Source organism: Rutidosis leptorrhynchoides, chromosome 1 (genome assembly GCF_046630445.1).
Source record: "Rutidosis leptorrhynchoides isolate AG116_Rl617_1_P2 chromosome 1, CSIRO_AGI_Rlap_v1, whole genome shotgun sequence".
Classification (NCBI taxonomy): Eukaryota; Viridiplantae; Streptophyta; class Magnoliopsida; order Asterales; family Asteraceae; genus Rutidosis; species Rutidosis leptorrhynchoides.
The window spans coordinates 537,085,777-537,108,440 of record NC_092333.1 but is presented as its reverse complement, the minus strand read 5'-3'; the positions used below and the strand labels follow the sequence as shown (position 1 = coordinate 537,108,440).

At 32.8% G+C, this 22,664-nt stretch overlaps 2 protein-coding genes across 3 annotated transcripts; both read left to right on the top strand.

Annotated features, from left to right (window-relative positions):
* The first annotated feature begins 221 nt into the window (after window positions 1-221).
* On the top strand, window positions 222-7,097 carry LOC139877801 (ribonuclease II, chloroplastic/mitochondrial). 2 transcript variants are annotated; one of them, XM_071865221.1, is made up of 14 exons: window positions 226-620; window positions 1,552-1,711; window positions 1,833-1,946; window positions 2,030-2,107; window positions 2,176-2,307; window positions 3,156-3,377; window positions 3,477-3,659; window positions 4,451-4,513; window positions 4,720-4,826; window positions 5,059-5,208; window positions 5,521-5,680; window positions 5,814-6,209; window positions 6,316-6,540; window positions 6,622-7,097. In XM_071865221.1, exons 1-14 carry the CDS (start codon window positions 346-348, stop codon window positions 6,748-6,750), a joined length of 2,394 nt encoding a protein of 797 aa, XP_071721322.1. In that variant the 5' UTR covers window positions 226-345; the 3' UTR covers window positions 6,751-7,097. The 2 variants fall into 2 exon arrangements, with proteins under 2 accessions (XP_071721328.1, XP_071721322.1); XM_071865227.1 differs by lacking the exon at window positions 6,622-7,097 and having other exon boundaries at window positions 222-620; window positions 6,300-6,490.
* Window positions 7,098-10,224: 3,127 nt separating this feature from the next.
* LOC139877791 (beta-glucuronosyltransferase GlcAT14A) lies at window positions 10,225-13,431 on the top strand. Its single transcript, XM_071865214.1, has 4 exons — window positions 10,225-10,735; window positions 10,834-10,909; window positions 11,608-11,723; window positions 12,854-13,431. The coding sequence occupies exons 1-4, from the start codon at window positions 10,225-10,227 to the stop codon at window positions 13,369-13,371; spliced, it is 1,221 nt and encodes a 406-aa protein (XP_071721315.1). The 3' UTR covers window positions 13,372-13,431.
* The last annotated feature ends 9,233 nt before the right edge of the window (window positions 13,432-22,664 follow it).

Here is a 22,664-nt window from a genome sequence, read left to right as displayed (position 1 = left end):
TTAACAAATGAATTAGCATAGAATAAACTATTTAATGTGTTTTTTTAGAATTTTTTATGTCATTTAATAAATTTTAGTAGTGTTACCTTTAAGGTATATTGAAATTGAAATGTGTGACGTTTATACCGGCTAAGACTTCCAAAGTTCCAAATTAACGAGAACTTTACACATGAAAAGAATTGGTAATTACTCTTTCCTTCAGAAAAATTTGCAATACCAAGCTCCGGATTCGTTTTCGCTTGCTGAAAGACCCGACCCGGTTTTTCGGGCATTTCCCTTTCGCAATTTCAGCTCTATCAACAAAGAAAAACACCCGGAAACAAACACTTAACACCTTGCTCAAACATGGTGGACCGGACCTTGAGCTCAATTTCACTTCTCCGTTTCACCACCACACCGCCGTCACCGCTGGTACTAACGTCTTTCCGACGTTATCACAAAATTCGTACGTTTCAGTACTTACAGTTCTCCCGTTCTCCAATTTGCAAGCCAACTCTGTTCAGTTATCGACATAACTTAAAATCCGTTAGAAGTCGGAGCTATTCGGTACAGAGTTTTGTCGATTCAGTACTCGAAGAGTTTGAAGCCTTACGCAAGCGGAGGATTCGTGCCAGTAATAAGTTCGTACTCTCTCTTTTATGTTACAGCTTTCAAATTATATTTAATTTGAGTTTATTTTGTTAGGTTAGACATAGTGTTGCGATATGTAATTTTGCAAACTGTGTAATTAATGCTTTATGTTTTTGCTTGATTTTTTTTTTTTTTTTAAAGATATTGCTTGATTGCTTTGATGCATAGCAGTTATACCTGGTTAGAATTTAGAACACTACTGTTACCAAATGCAAATGCAAATCAATAACTAAATATTTATTGATGTATTTCAGCAACTGTTCATATTCAATTATTCATTGTCATCCCAATTCCCAATCACTGATCAATGTATCATGTGTTGGATCAGTGACATTGTTTTGGTCGTATCGAAAACTAGATGGTGAAGTATATGATAGGGCTTGTTCCTCTAGAGTTTGATGACTTATCATACAATGTGGATTTCAGTTGTGGTGTCATTGTTGTATACATAAGCATATGTAAGTGAAAGTAAGGAATATCTCATTTTGAGCTAGTTGCCGAACTTAAGAACAGGTGCATATCTACTATAGGGTAGGCCTAGGAATGGATGGATCTTGATCCGCTCTATAAGTAATCCAACTTGAATTGATCATGGTCCACTAGAAAGATCTTGATCCGGTCCACATTCAATTAATTCAGGTGGACGGTCCACATTCTTGATCTTATCTGGATCATGATCCGATTGATTCACAGGTCTACTATAGGGAGATAGTTTACAAATTGTTAATAATCTGTGGTGCGTTAATATGCATGAACTACTAATAAGTAAAAAAAGTCATTCATACCTACCAATGGTGGTCATTTCTACTTTGTAATTTGAACTACTATGACATAACAAATCACTTCAGGATTCATGTTACTTTGTTATTTTTAATAGATATAGATACTGCTCTTACATGTTAGTACTCTAACACTCTTCAGATCAGTGTTAACAAGCAATAAGGAGCTCGTTAATGATAAATTACAGAAGCAAGTACTGCAGAAAGGGTTGCTGCTGGAGTTTAAAAAAGATTCTGAAAGGACATTACTCGCTGTTACTCAGAAACCAGATGGAAGAAGGAATTGGATAGTCTCTGACCAGGTTTTTCTTGAAATAATCACCACACCATGTAGTATGGGTTACTAGGTGTTAGCACATATTCTTTAATTCCTTGAATGATATTGGGAATATTTTGATTGTTATGTGGTTTTAAAACCTGCAGAACGGTGTTACAACTTCCATTAAACCGCAACAGATTACTTTTATAGTTCCAGGGGTTGATAATTTCAACTCCACCGAGATATCTGATTTCAATCAGAGAGCTCAGAATAACTTGGTTTGTTTTTCTGACTTAATATAATGAGTCTGATGTGCATTTGTATGACTTATGGAGATACTCACTTAATTGATTTGTTGTAGGATCCCACACTTCTTGAATTTGCTTGGATTGAACTTCTTGAAAGTAACAAGTCAGTAACAGTTGAGGAATTGGCTGAGGTATGTGTATTTGAATGTGATATGTAATATTTCATTTTCTCTACATTGACCATTTTACTTTCTTGCAGATGATTTTTGGCAGTGTGGATCCTGTTGCGAGCTATTGCGCCCATCTTTTGTTATCAAAAGATGAAATTTACTTTACCGTGCTTGACAGCAAAGGCTCTTCCTCTGTTTATGGTCCCCGGTCAACTGTTCAGGTGCACCTTTTTGTTAATTTCCATTTAATGTTCTTGTTATTGTTCTTTGTGTTTTGCTGGTGATTACAATAAGAAAACCCTTGAGAAAGGATGAAGTAGATGAATATGCTGACTTTTTTACTGGCTAAGCCATTCCACTTTTGATTTATACCTTTATGCAACCTTTAAGTCGAAACATGATTATATTTATTACAACATGAATCTCATTGCTTTCACACTTTGGTTCCTTCACTCTCTGTTTGGGCATGTATTTTTATATTCATTTTCTAGACATACAGATTGCATAGCTGACTTTCTGAATACTCTTAGATCAGAGCCGTTCTTTTTCTTTTCTTACTTGTTACAAATATTTCACCTTCCACATAGACGATAATTGTAAGCCTATGTTAAAAAACAAACTAGGCTATAAATTAAAGAAGGCACCACCAAACAGTAATGAGCTTAGAGCAATTGTAACTCTAGGCTGTAAGTATGTTAGCACTTTGCAGTCTAAGAATTCAGAGAACTTGTACATTTTCTTGAAATTAGAGTAAAATGGGAAGTCCTAACACAGGTCATAGAGATCCTCGTACTTTGAGATATCATTTAATGTGTTGTTATCTTGGCCCTCTATTTTTAAATGTGCTGTTATACATTGATTTCAACGTTGTCTAGGTGATATCATTTAATGTGTTGTTAGCTGCTCTTGACAAATCCCGTTGCAAGTGTTGTGCTAAATTATTGTTCGTTTGTTTGTTTTATCCTTTGTTTTTCTGGTCAGTAAAATTAAGAGTTTTTTTTTCTTTTTCTTCGGGTAAAGAATTATTAGGAGTTTTTAAAGATAAATCTGTATCGATTAAAATAATCAGGTAGAAGAAATGAAACGTAGAATGCTTGCCAAGGAGGCAGCTGATAAGGAATTTGATGAGTTCATACAGTTGCTAAAATCTGCAAAAGCAAAGCCTTCACGTGGCAAACCATCCAAATGTTCTTGGAAATCTGATCAGAAAATCTGGCAAAGAATCGAGACTCTTGAGGCTTTTGCTTTAGATGCTTGTAAAGATGATGGGCAAAAGAATACTGCAGGAGCCGTAATATTCTGTTCAAAAAAAAACTTCTGTCTGTGTAATTTCTGAAATATTGGAAGTGGACAAAAAGTAACACTCTTGTGTTTCTAATTTCATTATCAGATTCTGAAGGCAATGGGATTAGCTAGGACATCTGATTTAGCAGTAAATCTTTTAATAGATATTGGATATTTCCCGGTTCATGTAAATCTCGATCTCCTGAAGTTCAATATACGTACCAGTTATCCTGATCATATCTTGTCAGCTGCTGAAAGGATTCTGCAAGAATCTCCTGATCCAGACAAAGTACTTTATTTCTCACCTCTCTTTATATATGAAATAATTATCTCTGGTTGTAAAACAGTAAATTGTTTGTTTCTAACTTTCTATCGTTCACATTCGAAGTTCATAAGTAATAATTATAACAGTTATGGTTCTATGGAGTGCCATGAAAATGATAGAAGTCTTATAAAAAAATTTACTTCACACCTTGAAGTACATCTTTATTATGAAAACCAAACACTAGTCCATTTTAAGAAGTAAAGAACCTTTTTTGCTACCTATACAGCTAAAGACTTGTTTTAGCGGGGCAAAAGAATTCATTAACTAATAAGAAATTTGGAATAAGATCTGTAACCTACTTAGAGTTTAGTTAATTTCCAGTTTGTTACAGTTGTAACTCTTAAAAAGTACCTTAGAACTCAGTTTTTTCTTAGTTTTTCAAATGGAAGGGGCCTAATTTCAAAATAAAGAGTCATATATTTATCATACAAGCTCTTAAAGTTGGGATGTTTCAAAATTTATTTATATTTCGGGAATTTAATATTTAATATATAGATTATAAATTATAATTGCTAAGATTTGTTTTGTCAGGTAACTAAGTAGGGATTCAGTATGGTCAATCTAAACATAACCTTTTTCTTTTTATGGATCTTTCGAGCCATAGAGCTGACGTCATTTGAAGATATCTGATTCAATATTGCTTTTTAAGTTTTATCTTATGCAAATGGAATGTTCCTCCCGTGACAAGCATTATAATGAGTTTTATGTTTAGTCATAGCGAACTAACTACTCTAAGTTGTTGGCCGTGACTATAGGATGATAGAGTAGATCTGACACATCTGAAGGTGTATGCAATTGATGTGGATGAAGCAGATGAGGTAAAGTTGCTATATTACTGTACTTTCATCAATTGATGCTTTATTGTGATTTTTCTCCATTTATATGCATATGATTTTCATAAATGTGTTCTCACACATTTATATGCGTATGATTTTCATATACATGTAATATGGACATTGATGCTACACATAGCTATACATTTATAGTCTACCAACATCTTACCTCAAATGGCTATAATATACAGCTTGATGATGCATTGAGTGCAACAAAGTTGGAAGATGGTCGTATTAAAGTTTGGATACATGTTGCTGATGCAACTAGCTTTGTTGAGCCAGGGAGCCTGATTGACAGGTACGTTTAGGGGCTGTTTACTTTTTTCTGAATTTGCCTCTGTTTATTAGACCAGTATTCAGATTAAGTGGCATTCAGATTAAGTGGCAAATTAACAACAATTTTACTTACTGAATTAAGAGCTGTACAGAAACAACAGATCATTTAGTGGAAAGTAAACAAACCCTTAGTTCTGTACATCAAATGGTTGCAACTTTTATGTTTTGCTAACGTAAATATGGTTGTAATGTAGAGAAGCATTGCAGAGAGGAACATCCATTTTTTTACCAACTGCCACGTACCCAATGTTTCCTGAGAAACTTGCTATGGAAAGAATGAGTTTGAAGCAAGGAACAAATTGCAGGGCCGTTACAGTTTCGGTTGTATTGCATTCTGATGGCAGGTAACATATTAATGCTTTGTATACGTTCATGCATACTGTGTTAAGTATATCAGTGAAACAATTTAAACAATATTAGATTGGGTTGCTACATATTTTAAAAACACATGCGATTGGTGTAATTATCTAGATAGATTTGCATGTCTCGTGTTTTTGGAATGAACCTAAACTTTGTACCTGCAAAACTAATTAGTGTGTAGTTTTGTACTTATACCAATTACATGAGTCTGTTAAGCACAAAGTGGAAACAATGAACTTCTATATGAACAAAATGCTTTTTTTGTGTGTGTTATTTACTACATTACTTGGTAACAGCATTGCAGAATACGCAGTGACTAATTCAATCATCAGACCGTCGTATATGTTAACGTACGAGAGTGCATCTGAGCTTCTTCATCTCAATTTAGAAGAAGAGTTGGAACTGAGGACTCTTGCTGAGGCTGCAAGACTTCGGCTTCAATGGAGACGTCGACAGGTTAGTCGTTTGTATTTGTTGTATTATAAAGTAATAATGAATATATCGCCCACTCTTAAATCCGATATTTATTATTCAGTAGCTTTAGTAAAATCCATTTGATTTTAATTATGAAAAATCATGCATGGTTTAGGGTGCAATTGAGACAGGGTCATTGGAACCAAGAATAAAGGTGGAAAATCCAGATGATCCAGAACCATTGATTAGGTTATACGTTGAAGACCAAACGGATCCTGCAATGCGACTTGTTTCTGAGATGATGATACTTTGTGGGGAAGCTCTAGCCACATTCGGTTCTTCTAATAAGATCCCTTTACCATACAGAGGACAGCCCCAATCTAAAATCGACACGTCAGCATACGATCATCTTCCAGAAGGCCCAGTTCGCAGCTCTGCTATTATAAAACTTATGTGTGCTGCTGAAATGGATTACAGAAAGGCTATACGTCATGGTATTCTCGGTATTCCTGGTTATGTACAGTTTACATCTCCCATTCGTAGATACATGGATCTCCTTGCTCATTACCAGGTGAATTTTCTTTTTCTTCATATATATTTATATTTAAATAATTATTATGGTTTTTGTGGATTGTGTATTGGTTGCCAATTGGTTTTATAGATTTATGTATCTGTAGGTAAAAGCGTTTCTGAGAGGTGATGTTCTTCCATTTACTTCTGGGCAATTGGAAGGAATGGCTGCATCCGTAAACATGAACGCCAGGATCGCAAAGAAGCTTTTTAGTTCCAGTCTTCGGTATTGGATATTAGAATATTTGAGAAGGCAGCCTAAACAAAGAAAGTTCCGTGCATTGATTCTCAGATTTATTAAAGATAGGAATGCATCTTTGCTACTTTTGGAGGTAAACACCTAAACAGTATGATGATCCTGGTGCATTCTATTCAGTTTGTGATGTCTCGGTTGTTTGTTTACATTATATTAGGTTGGATTCCGAGCAACTGCATGGGTGACAGTAGGGTCACATGTTGGAGATGAAGTGGAAGTTAGGGTTGAAGAAGCTCACCCACGTTCTGACACCGTATCGTTCAAAGAAGTTATACGTGCGACATGAATCTCACGGGATTCTATTGCAATCCAACTTAGACGTCGGTCTGCACTTTTTGGGATCAAGTCAAAAACAATCTGAATCAATTGTTTTTGCAGTATTTTGATCTGGAAACAGTCAAGGGGGTTTAAGATGACAGGGTGTCACTGTCAGATTCAAAAAAAATTCGAATCCCAGTTTACAGTAGCTTATTCTGGAAAAGTTGATGTCGAAAATATCAGAAGGTATATCTTAGCTTCGCGACTTGTATATGGCCAAATGTAGATTTAGCGTAATCCGAAAATAGGTTTCTTTTATATATAATATGATCTGATTCTGATGTACTAGGCTACCAACTTGAACTAATACACAGAGTTTTTTTGTCTATGTTTTAAATAAATCCCATTTCAACCACTGTAACGATTATTACCACGCACACCTACTATAACACCTATTCTTGTGAAAACGAGTCGATTTTTTTAGTAACACGAGTTAGAATTTAGAATTTAGAATTTAGAATATAGAGGGCAATTTTTGAACCATTTAACCTGTTTTCTTTTGAAGGAAAAACTTTTAGAGTTCTTCTAGTATGCTTAAAACTTTATACATATACATATTAGTCAAAGTTTCCATAACTGAATATACGTTTGGTAATATTTTCAATTAGGTCACCAAATATTTTAACTTTTTTTTTTTTTTTTTGATTGGGAAGCGATTAATGATTATCACCATCTGACCGACGAAGCAACCATCCAAATGAGAGCCTAATCCTCCCACATCTCTCCCACATCGCTACCAATGGACCTTCAAAACACCGTGCCACTCAACCATCACAGTAACCATCCGAAATCGCAGTTGGAATTCAAAATCTGACTCCGGGTAGCCCAAAAACACCAATGCTTCGTACTGAAACAAACATAGTGTGCGAATTACCGGAAACCATATAAACAAAGTCCGGACCCACAAATATCATACTCATGACTATAAATATAAATGAGTTGACTAGTTTGTCCTCTGCACACTTCACTCTTAATTATGGATGGCAATGGTCACCCGATCAGGTGGATATTAACCTAAATGGATATGGATATGGACATGGATGAAAAGTTTCATCAATGGATATATCCATTACCACCCGAAATACATATACGAATACATAAATATAGATATATGCTTACATATTACTATTACAAGTTCATTTACCGTTAGGTTTACAATTTATTTTCAACCCTATAATGAAATAGCTATAATATATTACAATAAAACTGGTATATCTAATAAAATAAATTTACAAATTTTATATTTAATTTTTCATAATCTATGTTTTATAGTATCTTCGACATAGATTACACATTCTTATTGATATATTTTAATTATGTCATGTTATATTTATTTCGCTGTACTAAGTTTTTATTTTAATCGCGTATTAGAAAATACTATAACATTTTTTTAATATCCATTGGATATTCATTAACCCGTTTAATCCACTGGATATGGATATGGATGGATGACCTGAAACTAAATGGATATGTATATGGATATGGATGAACAAAAACTAAATGGATATGAATATAGATACGGCATCACCCGATCCATATCCGATCCATTGCCATCCCTACTCTTAATGATAATAGTAAAATAACTCGGTTTGCTGAAAGTGAGTTATTTATTTACAAATGGTATTTCCATTGAACATTCTAGTTGATTGTAGTTTCATTTAGTTGGTCAAATAAATCATAGGATCTAAAATCAAACACTCGTGTCTAATTCAATTTGTAACACTTGTAGATCGTTTTGATCTACTTTTATTTAATTCCTGAATTTTTAGAAAAAAGAAAAAAAAAACATTTTAGTTGGTAATAAATGACAAAAAAAAAAAATTGTAGAGTAGAATAATATTCAAGATTTATTCTTGTTTATGATAACATGAGATACTTTCTTTCCCCAAAAGGGCATCATTATTTCTCTACAATTCCCACATCTTGCCTTTTACAGTAATATGCTTCAACTGTAGAAATGATAAAATAAAATTGATTAATATATACTTTTTTTTGTTTTGTTTTGTTAATCAATTACTATTACCAAACATTTCACGAAATAAACATTAAGATAAAACATATTTCTATCTTTCATTCGCCTTTAGTTGTTGTTGTTGTTGTATTCGCCTTTAGTTATGTATAATGATATTATCTATTACACTAATTGCCGTAAAGTTTTCAAGTTGTGATTGGCTAGGTGGTTGAAACTCCACTAACATTTTCTTTTTTAACTCAACTCTTTCTATTTCAACTTTTCACACTTTCTACCCTAACGTTTTAATCTGGCTCTTTCAACCCTTTACTTTATAATCCTTTTCTTTTGCCACTATACTTTGAATTACTTTCTTGTCCCAACAACGTACGACACTACTTAGCTATTATCATACTCTAATTTGTGTAACATTAACATATTTAATGGACTCTATAATAGGATTTTTTTTGAAGAAAACTTTTAGGACTGTCGTTAACACGTTTTAAATAGTTATACATTCACGTAACCGTAACCATTAAAAATAACCGCTATGTACAACTACATCTAAAGTATATTCAAAAAGATAAAAAAAACAATCAAACAAATCAACAAGGTTTCATAATAACATTATTTAAATATTTTTTTGGACAATACGGATTTAGTACTGAGCTTCTGGTTTAATGTTAGACTAACATGACGGACCAAGCCTACTGAACCCACTAAAAAGTTGTTCTTTGTAGTCATAAATTAGTATTTGGCCCGACGAAGCGGGCCGGACCAAATACTAGTTTTATCATTAAATTTGATAAATTTATCAAAATTATACAAGTATCTAATAGACAATTAAGGCTCCGTTTTTTCTTTCTTATTAAGTTCTGTTGTCAAAATTTAAATAAGACGTCTCTTGTCTAAATTTAAATAAGACGTATGTGAAAAATAAATGACGAATATATAATTAATGTTTGTTTTATGTACTGAATAACCGTTTGAATAATCAAATTTACTAATTTAACCATGCACATGGGCAGTTACTAGAGAAGTTACTAGAAAGTCGGGACATATATAAACAAACATTTGTCAATGACTTCCCATATTAAGTTTTATACTATTAAGTCCATTAAGTCCTAATCAAACATGGCGTAAGATTAATTTATGAAATTCAAAATTATAAAAAAAACCTCCATTCCTCTAATATTAAAATAAAATATCAACATGAAAAACAACACACTTTAATAGATTGAACCAAGAATACTTGACAGAAAAGGGTTGTAAGTTGTAAAGCACCCAACTTGACACTGACAACATTCATTTATTTTTATTACAATATTATTACACTTACATTAAATCAAATAAAAAATAATAATAATAATAATCAATTTTATTTGATTTTTTTCATCTCAAGCAACCAAAACTCATCTGAACTCTATTCCTCCATCTTCTTAATCAACAACCAACCATAATTTCATTCTTCAAGATCCAAAATCCAACAAAATGGGTCTCAAATTTCTTCTAATCTTCTTCATTTTAACATCTTTAATCTTCACAATGCTCTACTTAACAACAACAACAACAACCACAACATTAGACATCAAAATCCTAAACCCATCATCATCATCATTAGTACTCACTAATCCAAACAATACTACTAATCTTTATCCCGTTTCATTTGCATATTTAATCTCAGCATCAAAAGGTGACATAAATAAGCTCAAAAGAACAATACTAGCCTTATACCATCCAGCCAATATCTATTTGATTCATTTAGAAAAAGAAGCAAGTACAGAAGAACATATGGAGATTGCTAGATTTGTTAAGGATGAAAATGTGTTTCAAACAGTTGGAAATGTGTTGATAGTTGGTAAAGCTAATACGGTGTCGTATAGAGGACCAACTATGCTTGCAACTACTTTACATGCTATGGCTATACTTTTGAGAATCAATGTGAAATGGGATTGGTTTATTAATTTGAGTGCTTCTGATTATCCTTTGATTACTCAAGATGGTATGGTGAGTTTAGTTTAATTTCTAATTTATTTATATTTATATATATTTACAAATAATGTGAATATATTTGGTAATTTATTTATTTATTATTTTCAGATCTGATATCTGAGTTTGCGGAGATGCCAAGAAATCTTAATTTTATACAGCACACTAGTCGGTTGGGTTGGAAACTGTAAGTTAATTTTTACTTATTTTTGACATAAAAACTATTAATTTTTGTTTATTTCAAGAAATTTTACAGGGGTTAATTTAGCAGTATCTGTATTTCCACTATCCCTTTTGTTAAAATCTGGTTTTCTACAAAGAGTAGTATGCAACAGAGACAAATGAAAGATGCAGTAGTTTTTAACTAATTTCTCATTTGAAGTAAGAATACAATTTACTTTTTGGTAACAAACTTTTCACTGTACTTTAGAACTTGCCCTATGCTGTTTTATGTAGATATACTTTTACATAGAGGGTGTTCAGAAGTGTAATTTAAGTGCTTATAGCTTAATTCATTTTTTTAAAACTGTTTCAAAGTTTTTGGATACATGTGTTTATTAGCTAATTGCCTAATTTTAGACTAAAACAACTTATAATTTAGTTTGCGAGATGGTGCTTATTTTGAATGTGGCAAGCATTGAGACCATTGATGCTAAGCATAACAAATTGGGACGGAGGGATTACATTTGATTAAATCTTTTAATCTCTCCCTTTGTTTGACCAGACCAACATATAGTTTATCACAAAAAATAATCCTAACAATAGAAAAAGACCAACTTTGTCCTAATTAAACATTTAAATATTATATAAGATTCCTTAAAGTTTTCAAAAAATAATGTAGCAAATTGCTAAATAGATTAAAATTATATTTCATGACTTTTTCAGGAACAAAAGAGGGAAGCCAATAATGATTGACCCAGCTCTTTATAGTTCAAATAAGTCAGAAATATGGTGGGTGATCAAACAAAGAACTCTTCCCACTGCTTTCAAGTTATATACAGGTTCACTTTCTCTTTTAGTTGTTTGAGTTAACATTCATATAGTATGAACTTTCAATTACTGCTAATGTATGTATTTTGGTGACATGACAACATATAAAGATGTCATGTGGCACTTTACAAGATGATACGTTACTAATAAAAGTAGTACAAAGTACATACTATATAATTATTGAATAACAAGTTCCTTACACACAATGAAAACCCGAATAATTCGATAAACTAGCTAGTTACAATGCTTGAATCATGATTTATATACATCATGTTATAAAAATTGTCACTAATCTTGTGGGGAAAGAGATCTATCTACCTTGCTTTAAGGTCACCATAATGGAGATAATACATGTGGGGCCCATCTAACATGTTATATGTTGATACTTGCGTGAACATATCATGTGACCATATAGAATAAAGTACCAATTTTGTTCATCATGCTTACTCTGAACCCAGAATCAAATGAATAGTAATATTTTCGTGGTGTCCTAAAAGGAAGAATTGTACTCTTGGGGTTGTTTAAACAAACAGAAATGATCGACAGGCTTAACAATTAAGTTACAATTCACTATTAGTCACCTGATCACATACTAAGCGTTAAATATACATAGTTTGTGTCAAACTTCTAATAAATTGAACATACATTTACGTTGATCTATTGTCACTCTTAAATTATAATCATATTTTGAAAGTTGAGTGAGTTAGGAACCAATCTGGTTGTTATCAAGATTTTTGAGGAGGTTTTCAAGTAACTTTTTGGTTTTCAGTATAAATCTGCTGAAATTTAATACTTGTAGAGGCAGTTTTTCTTTGTATTTTTATTTCATGGCTGATTAATTGGTAAAATAAAAAGCAGTTTAACTTTCTTTAGGGAGATTTGATTTAGATTAACTTACTTTATGAAATCTGATTTGAATCACAAATAGGCAAATCATGCATTGTAACTTTAGGGCAGACACGTATCAGCCTCGATTCTGTTAAAAATTGGTCATGATTGTTATAAAGTTAAGATGACATTTTTTATTTTTGCTCTTGACCCATATTGACTTTCTTTCTATTTTCTTGCAAGCATTTTAATTGATCGTAACACATCATTATGATCCTAACACATCATTAACACTATGTCGTGCGTAATGCAGGTTCAGCATGGACAATATTATCAAGATCATTTGCAGAGTATTGCATAATTGGCTGGGAAAATTTACCAAGAACTCTCCTACTTTACTACACAAATTTTGTTTCATCACCCGAAGGGTACTTTCAAACTGTAATTTGCAACTCAAACGACTACAAAAACACAACAGTCAACCATGATCTCCATTACATATCATGGGACACACCTCCAAAACAGCATCCAAGGTCACTTGGACCCAGAGACTATCGAAAAATGGTTCTTAGTAGTCGCCCGTTTGCAAGAAAATTCAAACATAACAATGCAGTTCTTGATAGAATAGACCGTGAACTACTAAAAAAACGGCCTAACCATTTCACTCATGGTGGGTGGTGTTCAAACATGGACGGTAAACATCAAACGTGCTCAAGTTTGCACGCTGATGGGTTTGGTGTTTTGAAACCTGGTGCAGGGGCGCGAAGGTTGAGAACATTGCTGACGAAGTTAACATCTAAACCAGGTTTTTATAAACGACAGTGTAAATGATTATGTATATTGTGATAAAATGATAAATAAATCACTTATAGTTGTCATTTATAGTTGTATGATTAGTAAATTTTGCATTTCGTATAGATATTTCTTGGTCAAGATTTTTGTTTTTTGTTAGGCGTCGATTTCATGAATAATGTAACCATCTGTATCGAGCTCGAAATATCATTAGTTTACAATGGCAGTGTTGGGTTTAGTTTATTTGACAAGATTTCATCGATAGAATTGATGTTTCATGTAATGGAAATTGGATTTTAAGTCAAAATTGCGCCGGAAGTCCCGGTGGTGTGTTCAAAAAAACTACCCAAGTCCAAAAGTATTTTTTTCAGTATGGGGAGTCCTTGTAGTATACAAATGTTGCGTGGGGAGTCCAAACCGTTAAATACCTTTGTTAATTAATGGCACATGAATAGCACGTGAGTGCAATTTTCCTTGCACAATCATCATCCCACCAATCTTCCTTCCTGAACAAATCACTTTATTTTCAATTTATCATCATCCCCTTCCCATATATTCACAAACTCATACCAAAATTCATGTTGGAATTACACAAATTTATAAATTTTCGTAACAAATATTTAGTGCCATATTTGAGAGGAAGAGTCTGGAAGCAGTGACACGTTCTGAATTGGAAGTGACGACTCTTAACACTATGCATTCTTGTATGTTTTTTAGTATATGTTTTCTCAATACATGGATTCAATTCATTTTCAATTTTCTTTGAAATTAATATTAATAATTTAATTTAATATTTGCTGCAGATAATAACATTTGCTACTGATGTGGTAGCGTGGGGTAGGTGAAATACTAAATATTTTTACTACGAAATGCGTTACAAATTACACAAGTTTTAATTATTTATTTACAGATGGGATATACCTAAACCTTGCTACAACACTATAGGCAGTGTACCTAATCGTAGAGTAGTATAGTTTTTAGTAAGTCCGGTTCGTTCCACAGGGAGCGGGCTTATTGCACACTATATTTTTAAACAACTATATTTGTACAAAATATATATAATTATATATAATATTATATAAAAGGGGGTTTACCGTTTAATGACCGGTTTGTCGATTTATATTTTAAGCGAAGCGTATAGTAAATGACGATATTTAAATAACAATATAAAATAAATAACAATAATTAAAATGACAATAAATAAAAGTACGAGGAAAAATGAAATAAAATATATTATGCTTATTTAAACTTCCGTAACCATGATGTTTGACGTTTTGATTTTAATTTATTGTCCTGGGTTAATTGTCCTTTGTCCTGGATGTATTTGAAACCTATCTGGTTTTTGTCCATAATAGTTCATCGGTCATAATTATAAACTGCTCGGCAAATTTAACCTTATACCCGAAGTCAAATATTCCAACTAACTGGGGATTCGAACTGTAACAAGGTCTTAATACTTTGCTTAATGAATACACCAGGTTATCGACTGTGTGTAAACCAAGGTTTTAATATTTTGTTAACAATTACACCAATTACCCTTGAATGTAATCCACCCCTGTTTTAATGAGTCCATTGACTATTAATCCATCCCCGTGTCCGGTCAAATGAACAATAATTCGTACTTATAAATATCCCGCCCATCTTGTCCGATTAAGCGTATGTGGTTATATATAGATACGTCAAATCATAACCTTTATATTAAATTAACGAGGTATCGTTAATTTAATATAAAGCCCATTAATAGCCCATAGTCTAATTTCCACAAGTGTCGTTCTTTTGTCCAAACCCCAATTATGGTACAAAACCCAATTACCCCATCTCTAATATTTAGCTTAACATCATGATTACTTCGGCTCAAATAAGCATAATAATAACTTAAGTATGAGACATTAATTTAAAAAGGAGAACATAGCTTACATTGATTATTTATCGCGTAGTGTTACACGGACACAGCTCCGACTTTAAAACCCGTAAAAATAACTTTTACATAACCCAAACTAATCTAATATAACACTAATCTATACTATATATATATATATATATATATATATATATATATATTTATTTATATTATACGGAGTATTATTATTATTATGTTTTTTTTTTACTCGCAGAATTCGTGAGATTTTATAGGCATTCTGAAATTTCTGTGCTCCGCGAGTCGCGGCACTTTGTGCCTGAGAACTCCGCGAGTCGCGGGGAAATGGGATACAGCTCACACCCTTTTGGATCTTCTTTGCCGACGTTTTATATATATAAATATAAAATATAAATAATTAATATAATTATTTATATATTATATTATATTCTTATGCATAGTAGACTTGTAATTTTTAGTCCGTTGCGTCGGGCGTTGATAGTTGACTCATGTCCCGGTTCCGGATTTTCAAACGTCCTTTCGTACTATTTTATATCGTGCACTTTACGTTTCGCGATTTGTAATTTGCACAAAAATTGTTCTCCATAAATTTCAAAATCCGTGCGAGTCTTTTACTCACTTTTTAGTGGCACTTTTAAGTGTACTATGGCTTCAGTGGCACTTTTTCTTCAATTCTTTAATCTTCGTGCTTCGTCTTCTCATTTATTTATTTAAACAATTACAATGAAAATATAATACAATTACATATAAAAATCTATTATTTAGGAGGGATATTGCTATGAAATATATGTTCCTTTTTAGCCTTATCAAATATCCCCACACTTGAGCGTTGCTTGTCCTCAAGCAATACAGAACTTGAAATAAAAACATACATGAATCACTTTTTTATTCATCACACTTTGTACATTAGTGATTTTGATATGGTGTATAAACAATGATAGTAACGATAGAACCATGGTTAAAGGTGGGTGTGTCATCCACAGTTGCCTCGGGTTTAGGTCAACGACACTTGCAATCAAATAGCCGATTTACTTTCGGTTTCCAAAGCAAAGTGCACATTTGAAAGGCGGTTTACAGTCCCACATGACTATGAAAATTTAGATCCGTTAGGAAATTGGATCTTTATGAAAAATTTGATCTTTTGAAAATTCAATCTAGCTTTTACCCTAGACAAGTTTTCCGGAATAACCCTTCACCGGTGTTTGCAAAATATTTTTGTGGGTTGTGTGGGTTTCAGATTTGAAAATTTTAGCTCAACACTTGTGGTTTTGTGTTACCCACTTGCTAACCTTATATTAGGAAAACAACACGTCCAGTTTACTTGTCCCGTATATTACCTTTCGACAAACTACCGTCCGGTTGTAAAGGAAAGCGATGAACAAACAAATGTTAAGGCAATGTCCCGTGACTTGCTTTTGATTATGGTCTATAAACGTGTCGGATGCTAGTACTATCCTTTGTAGGAGCAATAGTAAAGATCATCCTATGATTTTTCGGTCTGGCACAAGGTCCTGTCTTCGACCATGCTATGCAACCACCGTTCTTACGGTTGACACCCGATTTAGTTCAGGTGACCTAATGAATTTCAGGTGAATTCCTAGGATTTTACGTTCAATGGTAATGAACGCATTGAAAATGGGTTTTCAGAAAACAAATCGGTTTTAATTTTGATCAAAATATTTTCTCGTTCAAGCTCGAGTTTAGATATCATTGATTTCCATGAGTTTGTAATTCTCAATCTTTAAGGTCAATCTCAAGGATTGAGTAATATCAGTCTTAAAAGCTGATTTTTGATCTTTAAGGAGATTATCCTTTCTGGGGATCTGATTCATTAGTCTTATCAAGCTAATTTGCACGGTGCCCCCCCATTGTACGGGATAAATCCTTCTCATGGTTAGGATAAATCTGACCACTTGGCGACCCTGTTTGATGCTGAGGTCCGTGGATTTCCTGCTGATTTTAGTGATGACTTTTCTAGATTTTTCGTCAACCTACAGCTGGTCTGGACGAGAACTTCCTGACCTAAATCAAGAAGCGCGTGTCTTTTTTCGAAAGACTTTACTTCCTCTTAATGATGGAATTGATTTATCGTGTAGATCCATCTCTCTTTACAGTAAATCGGGTAAGACAGTTAATTTAGTCCAAAACAAAAGCACCTGCAATAAACTTTACAGAAACATGTGATAGATAGTTTTTAATTGAATAACTTGGTACATTCTCCCCACACTTAGTTTCTTTCTTTGCCTTTTTATCCTCCTTTATTCCATTTTAAATGAATTCAAGCGTTTTAGGGTGTTTCTCAATTTATGTCCTTTCCGAGGTAACGATAATTTCGGTATTAACACCTAGTTTTCACCGTTCATAAATATATATAAACATGATTTTAAATTCATTTAGTTGAAAATTTTTCAAATTTTCATAAAATTTGGCAAATAAACCAAGTATAAACCCGAGAGAATTTATAACCCTTCCCCACACTTGAGATCATGCAATGCCCTCATTTGCATGAAATCAGACTATAATTATAAATTCATGAGGGTGATTAGTGTAGAAAAGTAATTAAAAATACCCAGTTTGTAATTACAAAGCTCGTCGAATGATAGATGGCGCGGCTCATCGTTCATTCCTTCTTGTTTTATCACACATATTTTTCTTCAAAAACGGTTGCTTTTCTGAACTGTTTGCTAATCTTTAAAAATGCGTCTTTTACCCTAATTTATTATGCATGTTTATTAACGAGTTATGCACTAACTCGAACCCCTAATTTAACGTTAAGTGGGGTTAAACTTCCCCATACTTAGCTGACGACATGTGAAGTCGGTAGAATAAGTTCCACGAATTAAAATAGTGAGCCAGTTATTTACATCTCGGGTGGTATATATTATATCAATGGGTTTAAAGTTTAGACCCACCCGATCGTCACTACCTAATTCTTTTTTAAGTGTAGCTTTTAGTAAATGGATATGTCTCTTTTTTGGTTCTTGGTCAAATGGATCGATATACACCGACATACTTATTTCTATAGGGTGGACAATTCCTAATATTTCCTTCCTTTTATTCTCGGGATCAAAGTTTTCACCTCTATTACCCAATTGGGTGAAATCTGAGGTGTCATTATCTATTACGGCTCGTAGTTCATCTTCGATAGATGACTCGTTTATTGAGAATATTGGGTTGGAAGGTTGTGTAATGGTGAATTTCGGGATTGGAGTAGATTCTTCTTCATTAACGGTACTTATCGGTCCCACCACTTTGGTCTCGAGGGTAAAGTTTTTAACGTTATCGTTTTCCCAAGAGTACCAATTTGTCACCCTTACTTCTTCTTCATTCATTGATTGATCGATGATTTCATCGGTAGAGGCTAATGTGTCGATATGTTGTGAAATTGGTAAAGCTGAATAAAAAGTATCATCGGGATAGTTGGTGATTTCGGAGCTCTCGAATTCATCAAAATTCGATGATATGAGATTTTCTTGCACAATACTCCTCAGATCAACATGTGTGTAGTCTGATAGAGTTTCAGCTTGCCGGTTTACAAACTCTCTCATTTGTTCATTTTGAGCATTGAGTTCTTCGAGTTTGATTTTCATATTGTCTAATAAATTTTCAGACACGTAATTTTCCTCGTCTACTGGTTGTTGAGTTTGGAAGTATTCTTGGGAATAATCCCAATTTGAATTGTATTCTTCATAATCATTCCATTCAGGTTTCGTGGGTGCGTAATTTTCCATAGGAACGTAATAATAACATTCCCATGTTGAGTGATAATCTCTACAGATTTCACAACCAGTTATTGTCTCGTCATTCGTGATCCACGATTGACCGAACGAATTGTCATCAACACCCGTTTGAGAGTATTGATTTAATTGATTTTGGATATCAAAAAGAGTTTCCATAGCCTTGTTTTCAAAAATTTTCATTTTATTGCGATGGCCAAATTTTAGCTACAATGTGGTGCATTTACTAATTATCCTATTAGTTATAAAAATAGAAAAACTTATATAAGTTGTCCAATTAATAGACTTTTCTGCTTTTGCCCACATTTCGAATAGCCAAAAGATGCAGCAGGGAGCCAGAACCCTTTAAATCGGAAGCTCACAACTCAGCCACTAACAAATCCAACTATTACTACGAAGCAGAAAATTGTCAACGTCCATTAATTTAACCACTTAAATAATTTTTCTTTCCGTTTGAGATAGTAGATAAGAAATAGAGAAAATTTCTAAGTTCTAAAGACTAAAGCGTCGAGAAATAAGAAAGAAAAAGAATGCGCGTCGAAAAACGTCGAAAAATAAAAATAAGAAAGTAGCGAGTCGTGACTTAAAAGGCACTAAAATTTTAAAATCGTCGCAAAATTCTAAAGCACATAAATCTTAGTCTAAAGAAATAGCACTTAAGGGATTTTACGGCAAAGCCTAAAAATTCTAAAAATAAAAATAAGCTACGGCAAAATACTAGAACTTAAACTAGCTACGAACAATAAAGATACAAATATTACACTAAAAAAATACAAAATATAAAAATAAACTTAAAGTTGTAAAAAGTACAATTTTTAAAAAAATATTATTTTTATATTTTTATTTTTATATTTTATAAAAGTATTAATTTTTTATATATTAAAACTAAATATAATTAATTATAACTAATTAATTAAAATTTAAAACTAAATTATATTAATAATAAACTAATTAGGTTTAAATAATAATAAATAATAATCCGTAATTAATGCGATTTTAGGGTTTCTGTCAGCGCGTCAGGGCGGCTCCGCGAGTCGCGGTTCCACTTGCCTTAAAACTCCGCAAGTCGCGGAGGATGTAAAACGTTTTTTTTTTTCCTATAGTTTTTTTTTAATTTTATATTGTTTTTCTAAAAATATATTTATACAAATATATATTAAAAATATAGCGTTTCGCCGAGTCCCCGGCAGCGGCGCCAAAAACTTGATGTGGTAGCGTGGGGGTACGTGAAATACTAAATATTTTTACTACGAAATGCGTTACAAATTACACAAGTTTTAATTATTTATTTACAGATGGGATATACCTAAACCTTGCTACAACACTATAGGCAGTGTACCTAATCGTAGAGTAGTATAGTTTTTAGTAAGTCCGGTTCGTTCCACAGGGAGCGGGCTTATTGCACACTATATTTTTAAACAACTATATTTGTACAAAATATATATAATTATATATAATAATATATAAAAGGGGGTTTACCGTTTAATGACCGGTTTGTCGATTTATATTTTAAGCGAAGCGTATAGTAAATGACGATATTTAAATAACAATATAAAATAAATAACAATAATTAAAATGACAATAAATAAAAGTACGAGGAAAAATGAAATAAAATATATTATGCTTATTTAAACTTCCGTAACCATGATGTTTGACGTTTTGATTTTAATTTATTGTCCTGGGTTAATTGTCCTTTGTCCTGGATGTATTTGAAACCTATCTGGTTTTTGTCCATAATAGTTCATCGGTCATAATTATAAACTGCTCGGCAAATTTAACCTTATACCCGAAGTCAAATATTCCAACTAACTGGGGATTCGAACTGTAACAAGGTCTTAATACTTTGCTTAATGAATATACCAGGTTATCGACTGTGTGTAAACCAAAGTTTTAATATTTTGTTAACAATTACACCAATTACCCTTGAATGTAATCCACCCCTGTTTTAATGAGTCCATTGACTATTAATCCATCCCCGTGTCCGGTCAAATGAACAATAATTCGTACTTATAAATATCCCGCCCATCTTGTCCGATTAAGCGTATGTGGTTATATATAGATACGTCAAATCATAACCTTTATATTAAATTAACGAGGTATCGTTAATTTAATATAAAGCCCATTAATAGCCCATAGTCTAATTTCCACAAGTGTCGTTCTTTTGTCCAAACCCCAATTATGGTACAAAATCCAATTACCCAATCTCTAATATTTAGCTTAACATCATGATTACTTCGACTCAAATAAGCATAATAATAACTTAAGTACGAGACATTAATTTAAAAAGGAGAACATAGCTTACATTGATTATTTATCGCGTAGTGTTACACGGACAGAGCTCCGACTTTAAAACCCGTAAAAATAACTTTTACATAACCCAAACTAATCTAATATAACACTAATCTATACTATATATATATATATATATATATATATATATATATATATATATATATATATATATATATATATATATATATATTTATTTATATTATACGGAGTATTATTATTATTATGTTTTTTTTTACTCGCAGAATTCGTGAGATTTTATAGGCATTCTGAAATTTCTGTGCTCCGCGAGTCGCGGTACTTTGTGCCTGAGAACTCCGCGAGTCGCGGGGAAATGGGATACAGCTCACACCCTTTTGGATCTTCTTTGCCGACGTTTTATATATATAAATATAAAATATAAATAATTAATATAATTATTTATATATTATATTATATTCTTATGCATAGTAGACTTGTAATTTTTAGTCCGTTGCGTCGGGCGTTGATAGTTGACTCATGTCCCGGTTCCGGATTTTCAAACGTCCTTTCGTACTATTTTATATCGTGCACTTTACGTTTCGCGATTTGTAATTTGCACAAAAATTGTTCTCCATAAATTTCAAAATCCGTGCGAGTCTTTTACTCACTTTTTAGTGGCACTTTTAAGTGTACTATGGCTTCAGTGGCACTTTTTCTTCAATTCTTTAATCTTCGTGCTTCGTCTTCTCATTTATTTATTTAAACAATTACAATGAAAATATAATATAATTACATATAAAAATCTATTATTTAGGAGGGATATTGCTATGAAATATATGTTCCTTTTTAGCCTTATCAGCTACCATCTTGCAATTGGCCGAGTGGTATCCTCCTAGTGGGGCAAAGGTGATTTAGTCCGGGGTTGCCTAGACCCTAGGACCTGTGTTCGAATCCTCGCCAGGGGTTTTCTCACATCGGTTGCCTAGACCCTAGGACGATGGTGAGTTTCCTCTAGAGAGTGTTGGGTAAAATATGATCGGGTGGGCAGTCTTAGATCCCCGTTAGTAATTTTGATATCGATGTTCAAAAAACAAAAAATGCTAATATTTGCTGGTTACACACGCGATGGGTTTATTGTATTCTATACTTTCACACCTCTTAGTACTCTATATACAAAATAAAATTACTGTATAAAAATGATGTATATGTATATATAGCTGTTATATATTGATTTTAAAGTGTCACAAAAATCATCATAAATATAATAGTGTTGGTTAAACTGTCTCCACGACTCCACCTGCCAATTTTTTGATAAAAAGCGTCGTGGATTTGGTGACCCGGTTTATTTGACTAACTTCCCTTCTCATTTTACCCTTTTACCCTTAACGTTTCCATAGATTAGTTACAATCACCCTATTAGTTACAGGGTTCAATAACAAACTGTTATCAAACATCAAGGTAGTTAA